The sequence below is a fragment of the Urocitellus parryii genome, chromosome 10, assembly GCF_045843805.1.
Source record: "Urocitellus parryii isolate mUroPar1 chromosome 10, mUroPar1.hap1, whole genome shotgun sequence".
In the NCBI taxonomy this organism is placed as follows: domain Eukaryota; kingdom Metazoa; phylum Chordata; class Mammalia; order Rodentia; family Sciuridae; genus Urocitellus; species Urocitellus parryii.
In genome coordinates this window covers 86,451,666-86,474,365 of record NC_135540.1, presented here as the reverse complement: position 1 = coordinate 86,474,365, position 22,700 = coordinate 86,451,666, and the positions used below count along the sequence as shown (strand labels likewise).

Here is a 22,700-nt window from a genome sequence, read left to right as displayed (position 1 = left end):
AACATCTCTTTCAACATTTTGTTAACAAATGATAAGTAACTACTAAAAATGACTTGATTTCATACTCCCCTTAAAAAGTGGTAAGAAATTATTTAGAAAAAAAGAAGGTCCACTGGTTGAAGTAAAAAACATTAGAAATATAAAAATATCCCATCACATGGAAATATACAACCAAAGTCCCATGAACACACCTTCAAACAGGCTCTATTCAAAATAGAGCTCTCCATTTTTTTTTTAAGAAGAAATCCTTCTGTGTGTGTGTGTGTGTGTGTGTGTGTGTGTGTGTGTGTGTGTGGTGTTGGAGACAGAATCTGTACAGTTCTACAACTGACCTATTTAAGCCTTAGAAGAAATTTTTAACTGGGCTCTTCTAGAAGCACTTCATAATGAACAAAGAGGTATTTCTAGCTGACTTCTTTAGGGGATAAGCAGAGGTATGATAACAGAATCATGAGAAGCTGGGAGTAAAGCCAGAGTAGAAGCTTAAAAAAAAAATCAAGATGACGAGGAAGAGAAGAGAATGCAAAACAATGCTATTCCCCATTCCATCAAAATGCCACCGAAGTGACGCCTGACCCCCATTTCATAAGGTTGAAAAGTATAATGAGGAAGGAGTCTGTATTGTTCATAAAATAATAAAATACTTCCACTTTGTCTTTTTTTTAAGTGCAGCTCTTCAAGAATTTCATTTTTAAAAAAATCTGTAACAGAAGAAAAAAAAATGCATTTAATTCAAACAGTGATTTTGAACATTCCCAAGATAAATCAGTGATCAAAACATCAGGCCAGGTTTACAAACTTCAGATGATTCTTGCAATTAGAATGGTACTGTCCAGGTTTGATTTCAGGGGTAGCAGGAAGGAGACTCTTGCTTTCTCCTTAATGTCCTTCTCCTTACCTATGGACTCACCAGTACCTGAAATAAATTCTGGAAGTGTCCTTTGCCTTCAGAATCTGTCTTCCAATGCTATGAAGGTGCTGCGCCTCACTATTATTCTGGGGACACATTAGTCTTCCCAGATATTTACTCTTCTGTGTGTGTGAAGAGATAATATCTTGTCTTGAGAAAAGGGTATATTTAGAGGTAAAGAGGCACAGGGCACTGGAAGATTTCAGTTTCATTCAATTCAAACAATTCATAATAAAATACCTAATGATGTCAATCATATGCCAAATGCTTGTCAGAAAATACTATGTACATATAAATCTTAAGTATCACCATCTTTCGTGAGAAATACCAGCACATACCCACCTCTCATCCCACCCCAATATCAATAAGCTATGACAATTCTTTCAAAGCATGGACAAACTCACTCTTCAGCTTACTTACGTTCAGCTCATGTTTCTGATGCTCGTTTTGTACTTTTCTGGGTTGGCAGCACTCATTACTGTAGTATAAACTGTATAGCTGAAATAACAAGAGAAATTTTTATATAGACATAATTTCCTCTAATATGCTAAAGACAGGGAAAAAATATCAAGCCCTTCCCTAACACTGAGATCTGGGACAAGAATACAAATAGAGGTTCATATATGTCAGAATGTTTTAAAATGTATAAATCAAAAGGTCAAAATGTTCTTTCCTCTTTCTTTGACAACACTGTGGAAGACCAAGATGAATGTAAAATTCTCAGATTCATTAAAGCTCCATTGCTATGGCAATGAGAGCCAGCCAGCCTTTGACCCTGACCCTGGCTCTTTCCTACCCCACAAGGGGACTTTCTTGCACATATATGACACCTCAGACATCTAAGCTTCATTCATATCCCCCAGTAAGCAGCCATTTCTTGGCCCCTATAAGGACAGGGTGTTCACAATGGCTGCTCACCACCATCAGGAGACAGCTTCCAGGAAAGAGGACACCTGGACCCCAGAAATGGGCTTGGGGCTTTTCAGGAAATCCTGGGGCAGATTCTGGATGGACACCTGACCCAGCATATTCCTTATATGGGAGGATCACATCCAGAGGATGGCCAGAGTACAGCCTCAAAATCTCAGGGATCAAGGTAGATGCCCCTCTTGCCCAGAACTAAGGGGAAAAAAGTACAATGTCATTTATTCCACATTTTGCAAAGCAAGAGAACAACACAAGCACATGTGCACCCATGCTAAGGCCCATTCCTTCACTCCCTTCCTCCATTGCTTGTGTTAGAGAGCAGCTGGGGCACATGGTCAAAGCAACTGGAACTGGGTTGTTCAGGAACAGGCAGAATTAGAGGCACTGAACACCACAGCTGAATCACACAGCCAGCTGAAGACAGCACTGTGAGCATGCTTAAAGCTTGACTAAGGGTATCAGGGGTCCTCTGAACAGGACCTCAGATGCTTGCTTACTTTAGTCATAGGTCTATTCTCTATCACTTCCCTATCACTACCCTCAGGACGGAGCTACATCCCTAGTCCTTTTTTATTTTTTCAAATTTTGAGACAAGGTACCACTAAATTGCACAGGCTGGCCTTGAACTTGCAAACCTCCCGCCTCAGACAGAGTAGCTGAGATTTCAGGTGTGCACCACCAAACCCAGGTCTCCCTCTCTACATTAATGCTTTCTCTGCTGATGGCCACAGAGAACATTCTGTTGCCAGCAGGTTTAACTTTTGAGTACGGCACAAGGGGGCAACATAGAGCTAATCTGGTATGTTCTGACATTTCTACTGACCTCACACACTCAACAAGCCCAGATGGGGTTAATCATTACATGAAAAGGGCCTGAGAGTTAGAATGCTGCGTTCATTCTGGTTCAGTGAGGACTGTCATTTAAATTTAAATTTCCTCTTGGGTTTTTGATTACACAATAGAGAAAAATGTTACTTAGTAAACTACTTATAACTTCTAACAATTTTATTTTGACAAACATTTCAGAAACGATTTAAATAGTCAGAGCCTGTAACTCAGTAACCCTACTTCTGGGAATTCAGCCAATGGAAATAATTTTAAAAAATCCAAAAGTAGTGGGTGTGTGAGATACATATATGTTCATTTCTGTTTTAATGGAGGAAAAACTAGTAAGTGGAGAAAGATTAATTTCATTATAATGCATACAATTAAGCATCGTGCAGCATTTAAAAATACGAGGGATATTCAAAGCATAGAAATTGCTTTCTTTTATTAAAATAAATATACTAAATGCTTAATTATAAAACTAATTTAAAATAAAGTGATCATTTATGTAATTACTTTCAAAAACTGTAAGAACACTAAGATAATTTTTAACCCCTATTTTGTAATGCTGGGATTCCAACCCAGGGTCTCTCACATGCTGGCCAAGCACTCTACCACTGAACTATATCCCCATCCCTTTTAATTTTTTGAGACAAGGTCTCCCTAAGTTGCCCAGGTTGGCCTCAAACTCCTTGGCTCAAAGGATTCTCCTGCCTCAGCCTCCCTAGCATCTAGGGCTACTAGCATGCATGTACACCATGCCCAGTTTTTTTTTTTTTTTTTAAAGAGAGAGAGAAAGAGAAGAGAGAGAGAATTTTTTAAATATTTATTTTTCAGGTTTTGGTGGACATAACATCTTTATTTTATTTTTATGTGGTGTTGAGGATTGAACCCAGCACCCTGCACATGCCAGGTGAGCACGTCACCGCTTGAGCCACATCCCCAGCCCCATGCTTAGTTTTTAAACTCTATTTTAAAAATGAATATTAGAAGAGCAAAATTATATCCTAGGAAACAGCCAATAAAGTGTTAGAGCTGGCTCCTACAGGCTAGTGAGAGCAATTGTCAAATATATAGGTAATTCATGAACCAACTGAAAGCTTCAAATCAGCCATGGTGAAAGTCCAGGTTGAGCATCCAAAATCCAAAATATAAAATGCTTTGAAATCCAAAACATTTTGAGCACTACGTCGGCCCTCAAAAAGTTTTGGATTTTGGAATGTTTCAGATTTTCAGATTAGAAATGTTTCACTGGTAAAGTGCATGAAAATATTTCAAAACAGAAAACACTCTGAAATCTGAAACACTTTTGGTCCCAGGCATGTTGAATAAGGGATACTTTACCTGTATTTACAATAGGAAATTGACAAATGCTAAAAATCAGGGAAATTATTTGTTTTTCTCCCCTATCCCAAAGAGTTAATTTATAAACATACCATTGGGGGCATTGGGGGGTGGTTCTTTATCCAAATAGCTTATTTGTTAGAATATTTATTTTTAAAATGAGGGGTTGCTGGGTGTGTTGGCATGTGCCTATAATCCTAGTGACTGGGGAGGGTGAGGCTATAGGATCCCAGTTTAAGGCCAGCCTCAGCTATTTAGCAAGAGTCTCAAATTATTATAAAGACAGACTTGGATTGTAGCTCAGTGGTAAAGTGCCATTGGGTTCAATCCCCAGTACCACAAAATTTTTAAAATTTAAGAATAAAAAGAAATTAAAGAAAGGCCAGGCACTGTGGCAAATGCCTGTAATCCCAGCAGATCAGGAGACTGAGGCAGGAGGATCATAAGTTCAAAGACAATCTCAGCAACTTAGTGAGGCCCTAAGCAACTTAGTGAGACCTTTTCTCAAAATAAAAAATAAAAAGAGTTGGGGATGTGGCTCAGTGGTTAAGAGCCACTGGGTTCAATCCCTGGTACCAAATATAAACAAATAAATAAATAATAAAAATAAATTAAAGGGTTAAGAAACTATTTCTGTATTCTTATAGTTTTTAAAGTAGTTACATAAGTAATGACTATATTTTTAAAATTAGTTTTGTAATAAAATCATTACTATATTTATTTAAATAGTCCATGCTTTGAATAGCCTTCAAATTTTTAAATGGCTACATAATGGTGGTAGAATACTGATTAATTTGTTTTCTATGTTGGCTATTAGAAAATTATGAAATAAATTCTTAAGTGTTAATCTTTGTATCTGGCCATACTCAATGAAAAGACTTCCAAAGAGGTATTTTGGAAATAGATTTCTATTATGGTGCAAAATAACAGTTTTGAGAAAATCTTTGTACTCAGGAATCTTAAAGCACGCAGATACAAATGCAAAGAAAAAAAAATCTACAGGGTATTTGATTGTTTTTTGTTTGTTTGTTTGTTTGTTTTTGCAATCGTGGGAATTAAACCCAGGGCCTCACATGTGCTAAGCAAGTGCCCTTCCATATTGCTAAATTGTCCAGGCTGGTCTCAAACTTGGGATCCTCTTGCCTCAGCCTCCTTAGTATCTGGGATTACAGATATGTGCCACAATACCTGGCTTCTACTGGATGTTTAAAGTTTCACTTGTTATTTCTTGAAGAATACAGTTTGATATTATTGCTGTGGAGAAAGCAGAGATGAGAAAGTAGGAAATGCTGTTTGGAGTTTATTGAAGTAAAGGAAGGAGATAACTATCTTTGCTTGCAGGTACTTCCTCATTTATTTTAATAAGTTCAGTTCTGCCCCACTAAGCATAAGAAGGTGCCTACATTCCTAAAAAGGTAGTCTTGGGTGTGAATAAGGCAGTTAGGGGTGAGTCCCCTTCCTCAGTGTTCCCCTAATGGGGATGATAAAGAGGGGGGCTGATGGCCTATTCAGCTTTGCAGTGGTGGTGACAATGGACCTTCACAGTTTCCCCCAACAGATTTGGTGCAGCTGCCTCTCAAATTGAGCTAAGAGCTAATCGTGGCCTAGAGCTTTGCCCAAAAAGTGTGAATAAAATCCTGAACTATAGTCCAGAGAAACCACAGCTCACACAATGCTACCCTCAAGGGTGCAGGCTAAAGGAACTATTCTTACTAAATTGGGTGTGGAATGAGGAACAACATGGGGGTGGAGGTAGTGGAAACTTCCAGGAAGATAAAGAACACCAAAGGTGCTAAAAATCTAGTTCTAACAAAGTGATGTTAAGGATGCTCATCTCCAGTGAAAACTGCCCACAGCTACCAGACTGAATCAGGGTGAAGATGTCACTGCCTTCCTCCTTCTCCATCTTCTGTCCTCCTCACTTTTAGTTTTGGCATGAATTTCTCACCTGACTTGTGGTGTATTTGTTTATCTACCCCACTCCCCACGCAGAATGTTAGTCCCCTGAGAGTAGAGACGGTTCTGTCCACTGCTGAACTGACAACACCTATGGTGTCTGATCCCAGGAGCCCTCACATGCCTGGGGAGCCACAGTGGGTGAGTGAAGTCACTGTTCTGAGGTGACAGATGAACAGATGTGCTTAACTTACTTGTTATACACGGGAACCACTGACAAAACCTGCACAGAAAAAAAAAATTACAAAAACATGAAAAGGTAGAAGAAATACGTGTAGAATATCTATAGGAAGAACATAACCGTTGAACCCTTTAGTGTATCTCAAGGCTATAGTTATAAACCTTTTAATCCTTGCTCTTTTTTTTCTTTTAAACAATAAACATATATTACAACTATGTCTGTTTACTTTTAATGTGAATAAAAACTCAGGTGAAGGTGGAATTTTAACCTATACAGAAAAAAAGCTCAATAAATGTCATGTAACTTTTTAAAAAGTTTTTAACTAGGTAGAACTGTTACTATAACTTTTTCATCTACTACATTTGTTTGATTTCAGAGAATTTCTTTTTTTCACCAAACATCCTGGGTAAACTGGACATCAGGACACAAGTTACCTTGAAAAGTGTCTCCAGGTTGATGTTTTCTGGTCCTGTAGCATTAAGGGCTTTGATGGCAGGTGTTCTGCAAGGACAACCGTCAAAGGTCACTAGGTACTTTAGGAAACTCTGAATCCCATCAGCTGTCATTCTCTTTTACACATCCAGGGCCCTGTCTCATTATCTCCCCTATGTCAAAACAGAATGTGGCCCCCAAGCATATTAGCTACGTTGGCTCACACCACCATGATGGGACTCATTCAACTGTTGGTCCTGTTGGCTCCTGTGCTCAAGGAAGTTTCAGAATTAAATTTTTGCTACCAAATTTGGGATGGTAAAGGCAAGTGAAATATACAGTCATCTGTTCTTTGCAGCCACAATGAGTAATAGAATTTTCACAATTAGAAGGGACAATAAAAACCCCAACTACACTGAAGTTCATGAGTCTGGCCTTGTCCTTTTATTTACAGATGGGTGAACAGAGATCCAAGAGGCCACACAAAGAGTTATTAGTGAGGTTGGTGGTGAGCTTCAGGGATTCTAGCCATTAGGCCAGGGCCAACTTCATCCTTTCCAACCCCAGCAACTACCAAAAGGCCCTCACCATGACTTTCCTCCACACACTGTACTCCCCACCCTGGTCAAGACACTGGTGAAGGGAGGGAAGTACGCTCTCTAGGAGGGGAAAACACCTGTAGGTCTCTCCAGTCCCTGGGGTAGGAAGGGGATATTCTCTTGACCACAAAAAAACATGGCCAACCAGAAAGCATATGGAAGGCTACCTCCGGTCATCTCTCTTGGGTGCTGGCTTCCAGTGGTCATAATTTGTCTCAACTCGGAACCACCTACAACAGAGCACATCATCTTGTCTTATCCAAGGTTGTTGAGATATAATTATAGAAGAAATATTAAAAAATAAAAATACCTCAGTTTCACCAAATTAAAAAGAAAGATTTGATACAAAATGACCAGAGTCTTTAATTCAACTCACTCTCCATTCAAAGGATCTAGAGGCCAAATGTCTTCTGGGCCACCTCTGTTCCTGGTGATGACCACTCCCTCCTGGGGGGATGTACCACCAACGATGTAATAGACATCAGCAATGAGGGGAGTCTTGGCCAACTTGTAAACGGCTGCTTCAAAGTTTTCCGACTCACTCAGCGTCTGAACAAAAAGACAAACCAGCATAGGCAACATGATCCAAGGGAATGGTCCACACCCAACGATGAACAAAAATGATCCAAAGCGCTTTCTCCTGATATATTGAGCCATAGAACTACTCTAACTTATCTTCCTGAGATGGAAGAAACCTCAGCTGCAGTGGGGGCCAAAATCAGCAAGAATTCCTCATGAAAGGACAAAACTGTTGCAGGTCCCACACCTGGTTCACCAAACACAAGCTAGGTGCTTTCCAGGCAGATCTCAGTCTCAACAGATGCCTTGTGTTTCTCCCTTCATTTGTTCTTTCAAGGGCAGTTCTTGAGTACCTACTGGTGGCTAGGCACTGTGCAGGAGCCAGGCTGGAGCAGTGCATATGAGTGACCTGGTTGTTTTTCTTCCCAAATTTCCAAGGAAGACAGAAAAGTCAACCAGGCAATGGGGACACAGAACAGTAAGTGTTAGCACTGGAGAAGGCAAAGTGGCAGAAGTCATAGCAGGGAGCCCATCCTCTCCCAGGGCAGTAGAAATGGCATCCCATGGAAGCATCACAGGAGCTGAACTCAATTATGAAAGTGGTGGTTGCAGGAAGAGGACAGGGAGTAGGGTAGAAAGTTCTAGTTCAATGGACTTATTAGCAAAGGCTTGAGATAAAAGAACACATATGAATGGAGAGCTTAACTGCTGTTCTGACACCCCTGAGGGTCCATGAAGACTTCCTGAGGGTCCATGAAGACTTCTAAAGTTCTATGGCATGGGCAGTTAAGGGAATCTTTCAAAATCCTCAGCTTCCATGGGTGCTCCTTCTGAGCTGATCTGCTCAGGAACATTCTGCAGTAGAAGGCCTGTTCTTTCTGCCTGCACCTTCATAATTAATTTTTTGAGAGTAGTACATTTTAGGCTAACTCATCTTGAATATTGTCAAGACACACTGTTAAGGGTTTGGGTGGGGATAGGGTCAAATAAAAGAACAATTCAAAGTCGGGTGTGGTGGCAGCTCTGGAGACTAAGACAGGACAGGAGAATCACAAGTTCAAAGCCAGCCTCAGCAATGGCAAGGTGCTAACAACTCAGTGAGATGCTATCTCTAAATAAAATACAAAATAGGGCTACGGATGTGGCTCAGTGGTTGAATACCCCGAGTTCAATAAAATAAAATAAAATAAAAAGAATGATTCAAAATATTGGTATCTGCAAATGTTCCATCCTTCAGCACCCATAAATCACCCTGTCTTATACATACTGCTGTGAGGGGTATTTTGATTTGCATTGGTTTGTTCTGAACTGAGAAAAATGACAAAGTGCGGTAGTTGGAGTAATGGGATATTTGTTTGATTATATCAAACACCCAACTATATCATCATCCAACTATTATTAAATAATGCATTCCTTCTTACAGAGAGCTCTGTGTGAACAAAGCAAAAGAACATCAATAAGAAATATTGAAGGCATAGTGACTTATTTCACTCAAGTGACAAAGTCAGAGAAAACAAGTGCTTTATCTATTTCAGGAAATGGAGGAAATGGGGAATTTATGGTTTGGATATGAAGTACCCCTCAAAGGCTCGTGTGTTGAAGGCGTGGTCCACAATGAAACAGTGTTCAGAGGTGAGAATTTGGGGAAGTGGTTGAATTATAAAGGCTCTGACTTGTTTTTGTTGGGTATTTTGGTTCAGCAATGAAAAGCTGACTAAAACAGAAATTAACTCGGAGAAGTGGGGTTGATGCTATTCCTATACCTGGCCTTTGGAATGGAGAGGCATTTGGAAAAGTTTGGCAATACAGGCTAGGAAATCCCTAGAATATTGTAAGCTGAGCTTAATGAATATTTCTGGTGTGAGTTCAGAAGACCAGAAGTCTGAAATAAATGCAGAGAGTAAAGACTGTAGTCACGAGGTTTCAGATGAGAATGAGAACTTTGTTGAGAATTGAGCTAGAGGCCATTTTTATTACATCCTGGCAAAGAACTTGTCTAATTTTGTACATGCTATGAGATTTTGTATGAGCTGAATTTAAAGGTGATGGACTAATTAATCTGTTGGAGGCAATTTCATGGCAACACAGCATTCAGGCAGTGGCTTTTAGCCAGGTATAAAATCTGAATCAGAAGCAAGAAGCGGAACAGAAAGATTTGAAAAAAATTTAGTTTGACAAGAAAAGCACATGTAAAATTGGGGCCAAGGGAGTTGTGGTTGCTGGAGATATTAGCACCATTAAACAGAAGCCATGCGCTAGGCATAGAGACATCAGAAAAGATGCCTTGTTTTGAAGACATCTCAACAACTGGCCAGACACCACCCCACCCCCCCACCCCCGACCCATAGTAGGCTCAAGGGTGTAAAAGTAAAATCTCATGTGAAATACTTTGCTTTGAGAAGAAAGCACAGAGGATGCCCTGGTCTCGTAGGACTGCCTATGTATGATGCTGTTTCCCCAGAATTCATTTCACCATGCACTTAGAGGCCACTGTAGCCATGGTCCATGAAAGCCTGGCTATTGCTCTTGCTGACGGCAAACGTTGGCATTTTCCACTTAGTTCTGGTTTTGTGGGAATGCAGAATACAAGAGTTACAGAACTATGGAGGCTTCCATGGATATTTCAAAGGAAGGCCGGGGTGAGGGGGGTGGAGGGTATCAGGCATCATGGGCTAGGCCCTGAGAGGGTGATACATTAAAGTATAAGAGAGAACATCCATTGCTAGTGGGACTGAAAATTGGGGCAACCACTCTGGAAAGCAGTACGGAGATTCCTCAGAAAACTTGGAATGGAACCACCATTTGACCCAGTTATTCCATTCCTGAGCGTATACCTAAAGGACTTAAAATCAGCATACTATAATGACATGGTCACAGCAATGTTTGTAGAGGCCCAATTCACAGTAGCTAAGCTGTGGAACCAACCTAGGTGCCCTTCAATGGATGAATCACTAAAGAAAAATGTGATATATATATAAACAAAATAATATTACTCAGCCATAAAGAAGAATGAAATTATGGCATTTGCCAGTAAATGGATGGAACTGGAGAATATCATGCTAAGTGAAATAAGCCAATCCCCCCAAAACCAAAGGCCAAGTGTTTTCTCTGATATGCGGATGCTAACACGCAATAAGCGGGGGTTGGAAGGGAATAATAGAAGTTCATTTGTGATGAATGCATAGTTTTACAGCATCTTTAGGGAGTGCTCCAGCAACAAGTTGAAGAGAAATGCGAGAGGTCAAGGAGAGGCAGGCAGTGGGCAGATGATTTAGAGCAAAGTGAGGAAAGGTCAGAAAGGCAAAGCTGGACAGGGCCAGATCCTGATACCAGAGATGTGCTCCCTAAAGGGGCCTTCTATAGTCAAAATAAAGTTTATATGGCCTGGAAGCTGCTCATTTAATAGACTTGTATAAAGCATATGTTCCTTTAGTGGTATGTGAAGATAAATTGTAATGCATTTGATTCATTAATTCAGATATTTGTAAAGGAGATTCTAAAAGGAGTGTATATATCTATACCCATAGAAGAACCTAAATTAATCTCTTATATTGTGCAAAATTCTAGCCTATGATAAAGATTCTCTCCTGAACAAACTCTAGCTGGGCTCCTCTGAGTCCTCTTCTACTTGCCCTAACCTTGGCCTATCAAGAGGTACAAACACTAGCCATTTCTATCAGCTCAAGGCTGTATCCCTAAGATGATCCTCCCTGCTAGCCTGTCTGAGGACACTCAAGGTCATCAAAAGAATTCATTCCAGCCAACACCTGAAAATAGTACTCTATCTCCCAGTCTTAGTGGGAGGATAGGAGCCCAACTTCCATAAGGCCAGTTAGCAAACCCAGATGGGTTTCAAATGGGCAACCCCTCCTTTCCACTCAGAATTCTTCCCTTCCCTGACTCTACTAAGCCTCTATTCAACTCCTTTTCTATTCCCTCATTCTTCCTTTAAAATAGCCGACCACCTCTGCTCAAATCCAAGTCCTTATTCTAATTGTAGTATATTACTGATTAAAACCCCTAATTGCTACTTTAATTAGGGCCTGGCTTTGTTTACCTTTGATACTTATTATTGAAAGGTTCAAGTGCAGTTTGCAAACATTTAAGTTCTGCTTCTTTTCAGCACCTTTTTACATTAAAAGCAATATCTCTAAGTGACAAAGAACATCGCAACAAGAACACAGTGGTCTAGAAGATGAAGTTAGTGTGAGGTGGGCTCAACAATAAATATACTCACAGTGCGGATAAGCCAGCTGACTGGAGAGTATCTCTTAAAAAGGGCAGCGATCATATTCTCCCACCACCAGCCTTTATCTGCCGAGGTGAAGAAGTAACAGTTTGTTACTCAAACAGCATGAAAATGTATTTTTCTTAAATTTTGTTAATTTCTACCAGGCGTCGTGGTGTACACCTGACATTCCAACTACTCTGGAGTATCAGGATTACTAGTTTAAGGCTAGCTTGGGCAACTTAGAGACCCTGTCTCAGAACAAAAAATAAAAAGGACTCAGGGTGTAGATCAGTGGCAGAGCGTCCCTGAGTTCAATTCCCAATACTGCAACAACAACAACAACACATTTTTTTTGTTGTTTTGTTTTGCTTCATTCCCATTTTACAAGCTGATGGAAGAGAAAGGCTGGCTAAGAAAAAGTGATTTTACTAGTACGCAGCTTTGAAAGATTAAGTCTGAATTTCATAGTGACATAAGAACATCATATACATATGCTTATGTGTGTACACATACATACAATAAACATAGATGTTCTTCTAGTGAGTAAAAATATGCAGATATTCTCTCAAGTGTTGAAAGTAAAATTTTTGGTACCTGAATACAATGATAATTATGGCAAAAGAAAACACTGTATTAATTATCCCAGGCAAAATTAAATCATGTATCTTTTAAGAAAAGTGGCTCAGTAATTATTTGGAAGAATGTATAGAACTTATATCTTTACAACATATATCTCTAAAACCTTTAAGTTTGATTTGGGCTTACATTTTTTAAAAAAAAAACATACATATTTTCAGTCACTCCCCAAATTATTTTCCTTTAAAAGTCTCTGTAGGGTATTTATTTTAAAAAAAAATCATGCAAGAAATAAGCAGTGGAAGCAAAAGAAAAAAAAAATTGACAAATTAGACTTCGTAAAAACTTCATAATTTTGTGCACTAAAAGATAATAACAGAGTGAAAAGAATAGAGTGGGGGGAATATTTACATATAGATATCTGATAAGGGGTTAATAGCCAGAACATATAGAGAACGTCTAAAACTCAACAACAATAATCAAAAAACAAAAACACCTCAATTCAAAATTGGGCAAAGGGCCACACCTGTAATTCCAGGGACTGGGATTATAGATGGGCAGAGCATGCCAGGCAGAAGGCGTGGGTGTCAGGGCAGACTTCAGGAAGAGAAAGAAGGCCAATGAGGTGCAGGCAGAGGAAGGGCAAGGGAGAGAGGAATACAACGAGGTGCAGGAGGTGATCAAGTAGGGTTCTGGGGTGAGAATCAGGACCTTGAGTTTGTTTTAAGTGAAATGGACAATCCACTGCAGAGTTTTTTTGGGGTGACATTTAAAATTTTGTATTGTTATTTTAATTGATGAATAATAATTGTATTTATGTATAGAGTACAATGTGGGGTTGGTTTTTTTTTTTTGTACCAGAGATTGAACTTAGGGGCACTCAACCACTGAGTCACATCCCCAGCTCTTTTTGTGTTTTATTTAGAGACAGGGTCTTTCTGAGTTGCTTAGGACCTGCTAAATTGCTGAGGCTGGCTTTGAACTCATGGTCCTCCTGCCTCAGCCTCCCGAGGTGCTGGGATTACAGGCTTCTGCCACCTGTCTGGCTACCATGTGATGTTTTAATACCTGCACACATGGTGGAATGAGCCAATTAGGCTAATTAGCATATCCATCACCTCATACCCTTATTATTTCTTTGTGGTGAGACTGTTTAAAATCCACTCTTAGCCATTTTGAAATATACAGTACATTATTATTAACCATAGACACCAGGTGACCCCAGACCACCAGACTTTATTCCTCCTAGGTGAGACTCTGTACTCTTTGACCAACATTTCTCCTTTCCCCATCCCTACTTCCAGCCTTTGGTAACCACCATTCTCCTCTCTTCTATAAGTACAATGTTCTTCTAGTGAGTAAAAATATGCAGATATTCTCTCTGTTTTAGATTTCACATGTAAGTGAAATCATGTGTCTTCCTGAGTTACAGTGGGTTTTAAACAGGGTGACCACGTGATCGTTCTAGTGCTGGGGAGAGAGAGATTTACAGGAAGGCGAGGGTAGCAGCTTCTGTAGAACTGGCTGGGGATCCCCTGGAGGGACCTCCCCTGGCTGTCCTGCACTCTCCCTGTCCTCCTGTTCTGCTTTTTTGGTAGTGCTTACCACTCCCTGAGATCATCTTCATTGCTTCCAAGCCTACCGTCCCTCTCCTGTCACTAGGATGAAGGTCCCTATCACGTGGTAGATGTTCTCCCACATATTCTGTTGAGCGAAGGAAACTAGAACTGAACAGGGATAGGGTGGGAGATGCTCAGGAGTTTGATTACCTCGTTCATCACCAGAAACTGTAAACTTGTGTGGACTCTGACCAGTCCATAATCCTACGTAGCCAATAAAAGTGGTTCCTGTGAATGCAACCTGAAATCAAGAGACAAGGTATCATTTTACTGTTCTAACAAAACATACACTGCAATCAATTGTTGTGTCTCATAATTTCCTGGATTTTTTTTCCTAACAGAATAAGACTCTAAAGACTCTAAAATAGCCTTCTAGAACAGGGGTTCTTAACCTTGGGGATCCATGAATAGAATTCAATGGAATGATTGGATGGGAAAAAAGGTCTATCTTTATTTTCACTAACCTCTAACTGAAAGTTAACTCCCTCTATCATGAATGCATATGACAAACCAAGCAGTGACAATGGTGTGGTGATTTTGTCCCCAGTAGAAATGGCAGCTATTTTCACATGCACCATGGTGGTTATAGATAACTTGAAATGCTGCCTCCTTCAGTTGTCACTGCCCTGAAATTATGGTAGTTATTAAACTCACTGCTAAATCTTACTACTTAATGTGTTTAAACATATAATACTGAAATAACTGTATTTCAATATAACTGGTTTCTTTTATATTCCCATAAATCTTATTTTAGGAAATCTATGCACAAATAAGCCTCATCCCAGAATATGGTGTTTGATTTAAAAACTTGTTTTGACTTGATTACAAGAGATCAATGTCACACATTTGATAAGCTCTGTGAAGTCAGAGGAAACAAGTGGGACTGCTCACCAATAAGAATCACATTTAAATTTTAAATATTTAAAAATTCATTTTACATATCTTTCATTTAACCCTCATGATCATCCCATGTGAGAGGAATCACCTCACTTTAAATTAAGGTAACTAGCTTCCGTGATCAAAACATACCACTATGATACCCCAGGAGAAAAGCCAAAGTCTAGCAGTTATTTCCAATACCAGATTTTATTTTTCAAGGAAGTACTTTGAACAGTGCTTAGCTCATACTGTCCAAGGGTTAACTTGTATCTTTATATTTTGAGAAATAAATTGGGCCTAGGTTAATCTTTTTGTTTAGAAAGCTTAATTTTTAATTAGCAACCTTTTTCACTGAATTATTTATCTTCACCTCCTCTGGCTGTAAACATAGGGTAAAGTAGCTAAATTACAAGTGGCCTTTTTTTTTTTTTTTTGGTTCCAGGTATTGAACTCAGGGGCACTCGACCACTGAGCCACATCCCCAGCCCTATTTTGTATATTTTGTATTTTATTTAGAGTCAGGGTTTCACTGAGTTGCTTGGCGCCTTGATGTTGCTGAGGCTGGTTTTGACCTTTCGATCCTCCTGACTCAGCCTCTGGGCTGGTTTTGACCTTTCGATCCTCCTGACTCAGTTGCTGGGACTACAGGAGAGCCTTCTGTGACTTCCCCCATCTCCATTCACAGCCATGAAACGGGAGTAAGCTTATGTTACTACTAAAGGCCTTTTAGTAACTATATGAAGAACAAAACATGTAAGTACACAGTCACTCCATTCACATGACACACTGGCCCTCACAGTACTGTCACTCTTGAAGGGTTGAGAAATTAAAGTTCCTAAAAATCAAAATCACATGGTAGTTTCAAGTTGTACATAATGTTGTAAGATATTTTATCAGGCAGCTCTGCAAATTGGCCTTTATTTCTAAATGTTTGTACTGCCCAATTGTCTTTGCCAAGTCAGTTAAAATGAAGAAACCCTTAGCGGGGGACACTAATTTATATTTTAACTGAGGTTGAATTTTGGCCAAAAAAAAAAAAAAGCTATTAGGAGTTGAAGATCTACACCTCATTTCCACCATGTGATTTGAGGCAGGTTAGTCTCTGTGAGGCCCAGCCCCCTTAAAATATAAATGAAAATGTTGACTTGGGCCAACTTCACAAGGCTGCTCAGAGGTTCAAATGAGGTCCTATATAGAAAACTATTTTTAAAATCATGAACACTAGGGGCTGGGGATGTGGCTCAAGCGGTAGTGCGCTCGCCTGGCATGCGTGCGGCCCGGGTTGGATCCTCAGCACCACATACCAACAAAGACGTTGTGTCCGCCGAAAACTAAAAAATAAATATTAAAAATTCTCTCTCTCTCTCTCTCTCTCTCTCTCTCTCACCTCTCTCTCTAAAAAAAAATCATGAACACTAAACACAAATGAGAAATGAATTGTTATGCAGATTACCTGTTCTTAATTTGGCAAAATAATTTATTGGCCACAAATTCTCTGCTAAAAATTAATACCCACGTGTACACTGACTAGATTCAGTGATAATCTGAGAGTAAAGCCACCTCAGGGGACTGTTTCTCATGGGAGATCCAGGGCAAACAGAAACAAATGAAGTGACAATTGTTAGGGTAAGTTTTAGAGGAACAGTTGAAATAATTTATTTTTATTGCATTTATTATTTTCTCTATTTATAAGAATATTTCCAGTCAGGCATGGTGGCGCAGGCCTGTAACCCCAGTGACTTGGGAGGCTAAGGCAGGAGGATAGCAAGTTCATGGCTAGTCTGGGGCAACTTAGCAAGACCCTGTTTCAAAATGAAATGAAAATGGGGAGTGATATAGGTCAAATTATATTGTTATATTGTACATTGTATGCATGTGTGATGATGTACCAACAAATCCCATCGGTATGTCAACTATAATGTATCAATAAAAAATGTGGGGGAAAAAATAAAGAAAGGTCTGGGAAGCTCATGGTAAAGTGCTCACCTCACATGCATGAGGCCATGGGCTCCATCCCTATGCAAAACACGCACACAAATGTTTGCTCATTGTAGAATAATGGAGAAAACATAAAGTTGTCAATTACAGTTATCCCTTCATTTAATGATAACTTAATATTTTCAATTTCCTGCATTTATGTTAGAACTTGCTACTATGCAAAATTGTTTTTGAAGTACATCTTCAGCTAGACTTGAAATTGTTAATTGTAGCAAAGTGAAGGAATAAAATTGGGAAAGGAGAAAATTTCATCTTAAATTTTTCTGAGAAAAAGTTTACCTTTGTAAAAGCAGATGACTAAATGAGTTTTTAGTAAACAAGCTTTTAGTATTTCTGAATCCATCCCTAAGCACAAAGAGAACGAAGTCCTTGTCCCAAAAGATAAAAATCTGTCTTTTGTAGGTTGTATTATTTCATAGGAATGATATCCTTTGTATATTCAATTAACATTGATTAATGCTAAGTTTTTACAGTCATGTGACAATAGTATCTATTAGATTATGCTTTTAAAGAGACCATGCTGAAAATAAAATAAGTATAATTTTTTAATGATTATACACAAGAGTGGTGTGGGCAAATTATACTTGAAAGGTGAAAGTCCATTCATTATTTGGCCACTATTTATCAAGCACCTTCCACATGATTTAATCTTAATCTCTTTCAATAAAGCAGTTATTAACCTCTCTGGGTCTCTGAGTTGCAAAACAGGTATGAGTAAATCTCCAGGTTCATAGAGGAAATGACCCAAGCAGGATTCAAACCCAGGATTATCAGACCCCAAGCTGGGTGTTCCTAGCCATTACAATACTCGGCCCCTTACCTATTCCAGAAGCAGCCTGAGAAAGCAGAGGAAAGAGCTGATTTAGCCTAATAGATGGACAACTTATCATACCCCAAAAGAGACTTCCCTAAGGAAACTGATTGACCTCCTTAAATCCAAGCTCAATAACAATAAATGACTCTTGTTCCTATATGCACAATTAATGTACATCTTTCTCCTGGTTTTGCTTCTCCAAAGGGTTTGATTTGTTTCTTATAGTAAGAATACACTTAGTATACCAGGCTCTCCAAATGACTGTTAACATGGGTTAGAAGGTGTTTTGGAATTCTATATCATACGGTATGGACCATACCTGCCCATTCTTTAAGAATTGCACATCCACCGTCAACTTTCGTAAGATATTTCCAAAAGCATAGTCCAGATTCCGACCGTGGTAAATGTGCCCCCTGGAGTCTTGAGCCACAATGCTGGTGCAGAATCTGAGAAAAGGGAAAAGTCCAACATGAATAAGTGAGACAAATAAGAACAAGGAAAAGGAGTTGTTTTTTTTTTTTAAACAAATCCTTGGGTCTGGGGTTGTAGCTCAGGGGTAAAGTGCTTGCCTAGTGTGTGTGAGGCAGTGGGTTGGATCCTCAGCATCACATAAAAATAAATGAATAAAATAAAGATATTGTGTCCATCTACAACTAAAAATCCTCAAAGAGTTTTTCTTCCTTATAGCTAACATACATGCCATAATCTTTGTATAAGAATATGGATTCACAATTCAAGCTGAAGAACACAACCAGACATAACTCATCTGTGTTCATTCAGTGTTGACCTGTGCTATTGGTACACAAGGATGATGTTGCAAACATGCAGAAACAAACCATCTTGGGCTCATCTAGCCCTCTGAACGCTGACTCTTCCTCTGCTTGGCAGTATATATTCTATTTAACACTTTTTAAAAAATATTTATTTTTTAGTTATAGTTGGACACAATACCTTGATTTCATTTATTTATTTTTATGTGGTGCTGAGGATCGAACCCAGGGCCTCACACGTGCTAGGTGAGCACTCTACTGCTGAGCCCCAGCCCCAGCTCCTATTGAACCCTTTATTGCAAGCTAATCCAAGCTCTGAATTCCTCAGAGCAAGTACAATGGCACTAAACCATTTGGTTCTATGAATGTTTTATTTTGTCCCCTTGGGAAAATGGTCAGCTTTTTAGGGGCTTGGTACTGTTCCTGTTCCACTCAGAGCTTGTTGCACAGAGCTACTAAGAGAAAAAGATCCTAAAAAACTCTTGGTTGGAGAGAATTATTTTGAGTAAAAGAGAAGGAGATTTGTTAAAACATCTCACTATCCATATTCTCTGATAATAGCTAGTACTTTTCTGTATTGCTGATTTCCTATAATGATTATACATTACTCTTATAAGTAGGAAAAAAACAAATGTTACTAAATTTTTTTTCTTTTCTTCTTCTTTTTTTTTTTTTTTTGGTGTATTTAGAAAGGAAACTTGGTGAAGTTTTAATTCCTTCCAGGGCTTCCAATCTTACCTGCAAAGGGTTTATAAGAGGAACGGAACTGATAAAATAGGAAAGTAACTAAAATAAAGGTTTCAGAATCTTTTCAAAAGTGATCTTTCAAAATTGTCAAACTAACCATCATTCCATCTCATTCCAAATACTCTACATGATGCACTACACGAGCACAAGGGACAAGAGAGGAGATAGTTCTGCTTTGGAAGAGGCACTGCAGGGCCCTGGAGACTGGTGTGCTTTTTAGCAGCATCTTTGGAACATACCAGCCACCAGACTTCCAGCAAATTGTCCCCTCTGAGACTTGGTTTCTACATCACAAAACAGAAAATACCATCTTCCCAGTGGAGCTGTATTCATGAAGTGTCTGGAACCCAGTAGACTCCATAAGATGCAGGTAATATTTTGATACAAACAGCCTGACTTCGGAAATGAGAACAAAACATTTCCTTTTTTTAATGCTAGTGGAATATAGCACAGTAGTGTCTTTTTTTGTAGATAATTTAATAAATACTTTAATCTGAGATCCAAAAGTTAGAAAGTTTTTATTAGAACTTTTGGCTTAATCTGCCTACAATGACTCCAAAAGAGGGTGGAAATGGTCAGTGATTTTTCACTGAGAAAGCCATATGCCAGAAGAGAACAAAGTTGGATGTAGGAGAGGGAGACGGTAAGATTAACTTAGTTTAACTTAAAAGCACTTTAATTTAGCAGACCTGTGTCTTATGTGTGTCTGAAAACACTTTCCAGAAGAGGAAGGAAGGTAGTCACCCTACTTCTTAACTTACCCTTTCTACTTGCTCTGGGAAGATACCAAGTGCAGTAAAGTTTTATTATCCCAAGAACTTTTTTTCCCTTTCATCTTAGGCAGCCAGAAGCTGTAAGGAACTACCAAATGTTACTACATGAGGTGACAAAACAATGTCTTAAAGGCAGAACCCAAGCCAAACCTCTCAGTTTCAGGACCTGTTACAGAGTCCACTAACAGGAGTCCCTCTGCACTTTGCCTGGAATCAAGCACACACTCCATATTGCTTTCAGTGTTGATTCCACACTTTATTATGTCCAGTGCTCAGATCAAAGTTTGGCCTTATTAGATAGAGCAAAGTTCCTTGTGACCCCAGCGTTGGAGGAAACAGACTCTGAAACAGTACTCTGGATCACAGGCCATGAAAAGTGAGTGCAGCTGGACAAGTGAGTGCAGGATGACCCACTACCTGCATACAGCATCTAAAGGGTCCAGATGAGAATGGGTTGTGTTTCAAAAAGTTTCTGAAAAAAGTACATTTTGAACAAAGTTTTGAAAGTGGGATGCTACCTGGATTAGTGGTGAGAAACAAAGGGGGTTCGGGGACAGGGAAAGTTGAGTCAGAAAAGTTGCTTTCATTCTAGAAGCTCATGATCTGCTGCTCAGATATCCCCAGAGGCAAAGAGGAAATGCGGCAGGTTTTGGGTAGTCAGTCAACATTCCTTTTTTATCTCACTGACAGCACACCTCTAGGTGGCAGGAGTCCCTAGCAAGCTGCCCAGGAATTGGACACTCACGCAGAGTACTCGTAGGCCAGGTTGACCAGGAGACCGTCCGCCAGGCTGAGGTTCAGGAAGTCGCTCATGCCGCGGATCTCGTCGGTGAAGGGTTGGGGAAGGAAGCTCTCCAGCTCCGTGATCACCTTCCCAATCAACGTGAGGGCCCACTTGGGGACTCTGTCTCTAGAAACGAAAAACCAGCGTCTGACCTGCTTAGAAGACAGATGGGTGCAGGGAGGCGGGTGTTAAGTGCCTGTGTTTCCCCACAGAGCTGACAGCTCTGGAGCCACAGAGCTCTATCAGCAGCGTCCTAGAGGGAAAAAGAAACCTCGGAAGGGGTGATCCCCGAAGGGCAGGCGAGGGGAGCCCCAAGGCCTGCAAAGAAGGCGTGGATTGTGTCCCCTACTCAGTAACCGAGTGACAGCGCGCCACCCTGACCCGGAATGAGGTGCCACTGGTGACTTAAAAGTCAAACCAGCCGCGCCGGATAGTCCCGCCCGCCCCATGCTGCTCAGCGCCAGAGCAAAGCCTAGTCCTAGAAGAGGAGGAGAGGAAGACGTTGGAGACGGAGGGGAGGAGTATAATCTGGGTTGAAAGCTCAAAGGCAGCGAGCCTCTGGGCTTTTCCGCACTCGGACCCCAGCCGCCCGTGTTCCCGCAGACAAGGTCCTGAGCCCGCGGCTCACCCGATGATTTGCACCACCGCCGCGCGCACCAAGTCCGGGTCATAGTGCCGCAGCACCGGCAGCCAGCGCAGCTCTGGAGCCGCGTCCAGGCTCACGTTGAAGAGCGGCGGCTTTGGGCACGAGGCGGAGGCCCATGACCAGACCCCGGCTAGTGGCACCAGCAGCAGCAGCAATGCCTGCGCGGGTTGCGCCCCACGGCCCGCCGCTCTCATGGTTCAGGATCTGCCTGCAGCAACTCGTCCCGCTGCAGTGGCTACTGACGGCTGGGGAAGCCAAGGAGTAGCTGGCGAAGGAGGAGGAGCTGGGGCGGTGCCGAACGCCAGAGGCGGGTACTGCAAGCTGCCCGCCCGCTGGGGACAAGCCCAGACACCCAGCTGTGACACCCGCCGCCATCCCTGCCACTTATCTACACCACCACCCGCCCTGGCTGTCAGTCCAGTCCTGACGTCCCTCACCACCGGGACGCTGAATGCAGCAGGCTACAGGCTTCTTATTGCTGCAGCCCGCCCCATCCCAACTACGTGGACTGAGGGAGTGTGAACTGCAGCCTGCCTGGGAGGTTAAGATTTTCAGTAGCGAATGTGTATGGGGAAACTCCTACTGTGGTAGAAAAGAATCTGTACTCCCCGCCTCATTTGCTTATTATTATTTTTTATTTTTTTGGTACTGGGGATTGAACTCAGGGGCACTCGACCACTGAGCCACACCTCCAGCCCTATTTTGTATTTTATTTAGAGACCGAGTCTCACTGAGTTACTTAGCACCTTGCTTTTGCTGAAGCTGCCTTTGAACTCGCCATCCTGCTGCCTCAATCTCCTGAACCCTGGGATTACAGACGTGCGCCACTGCAACAGGCTTCACAGCATTTTAAATTTTAAATTGTTTGAATTGCTTGAATTAAAAAAAATTAAAATATATCTTTAAGTTGTAGATGGGCACTATACCTTTATTTTATTTATTTATTTTTATGTGGTACTGAGGATCAACCCAAGGCCTCACTCATGCTAGGCAAGCTCTCAACCACTGAGCTACAACCAGCCCCTTGCTTGGGTTTTGTAAAGGGCAAAGGAATTTTTCTTTTCAACACTCCTACTTCTCAGGTTAAAAAAAAAAAAAGGTTAACATTCATGTGTCCAGTATTTTTGCTAACAACAACAACAACAAAAAGCCAAAATATAGGTTCTGCTA

At 40.6% G+C, this 22,700-nt stretch overlaps 1 protein-coding gene across 1 annotated transcript; it reads right to left on the bottom strand.

Annotated features, from left to right (window-relative positions):
- Naaa (N-acylethanolamine acid amidase) lies at positions 1–21,752 on the bottom strand. The gene is made up of 11 exons (XM_026413671.2): positions 21,513–21,752; positions 20,846–21,010; positions 18,130–18,256; positions 14,270–14,360; positions 11,931–12,007; positions 7,551–7,723; positions 7,342–7,404; positions 6,578–6,644; positions 6,157–6,185; positions 1,331–1,408; positions 1–701 (listed from the first exon to the last, which is right to left on the bottom strand). The coding sequence occupies exons 1-10, from the start codon at positions 21,722–21,724 to the stop codon at positions 1,333–1,335; spliced, it is 1,080 nt and encodes a 359-aa protein (XP_026269456.2). The 5' UTR covers positions 21,725–21,752; the 3' UTR covers positions 1–701; positions 1,331–1,332.
- Positions 21,753–22,700: the final 948 nt, after the last annotated feature.

Excerpts from the sequence above, each read along its gene's own strand:
- Naaa (XM_026413671.2), bottom strand. The coding sequence starts at position 21,724 with ATGAGAGCGGCGGGCCGTGGGGCGCAACCCGCGCAGGCATTGCTGCTG. Across the intron at positions 18,257-20,845 it reads CTGGCCTACGAGTACTCTGC|ATTCTGCACCAGCATTGTGG; the intron begins GTGAGTGTCCAA and ends CCCTTTTCTCAG. Across the intron at positions 1,409-6,156 it reads GTGGTTCCCGTGTATAACAA|CTATACAGTTTATACTACAG; the intron begins GTAAGTTAAGCA and ends TTGTTATTTCAG.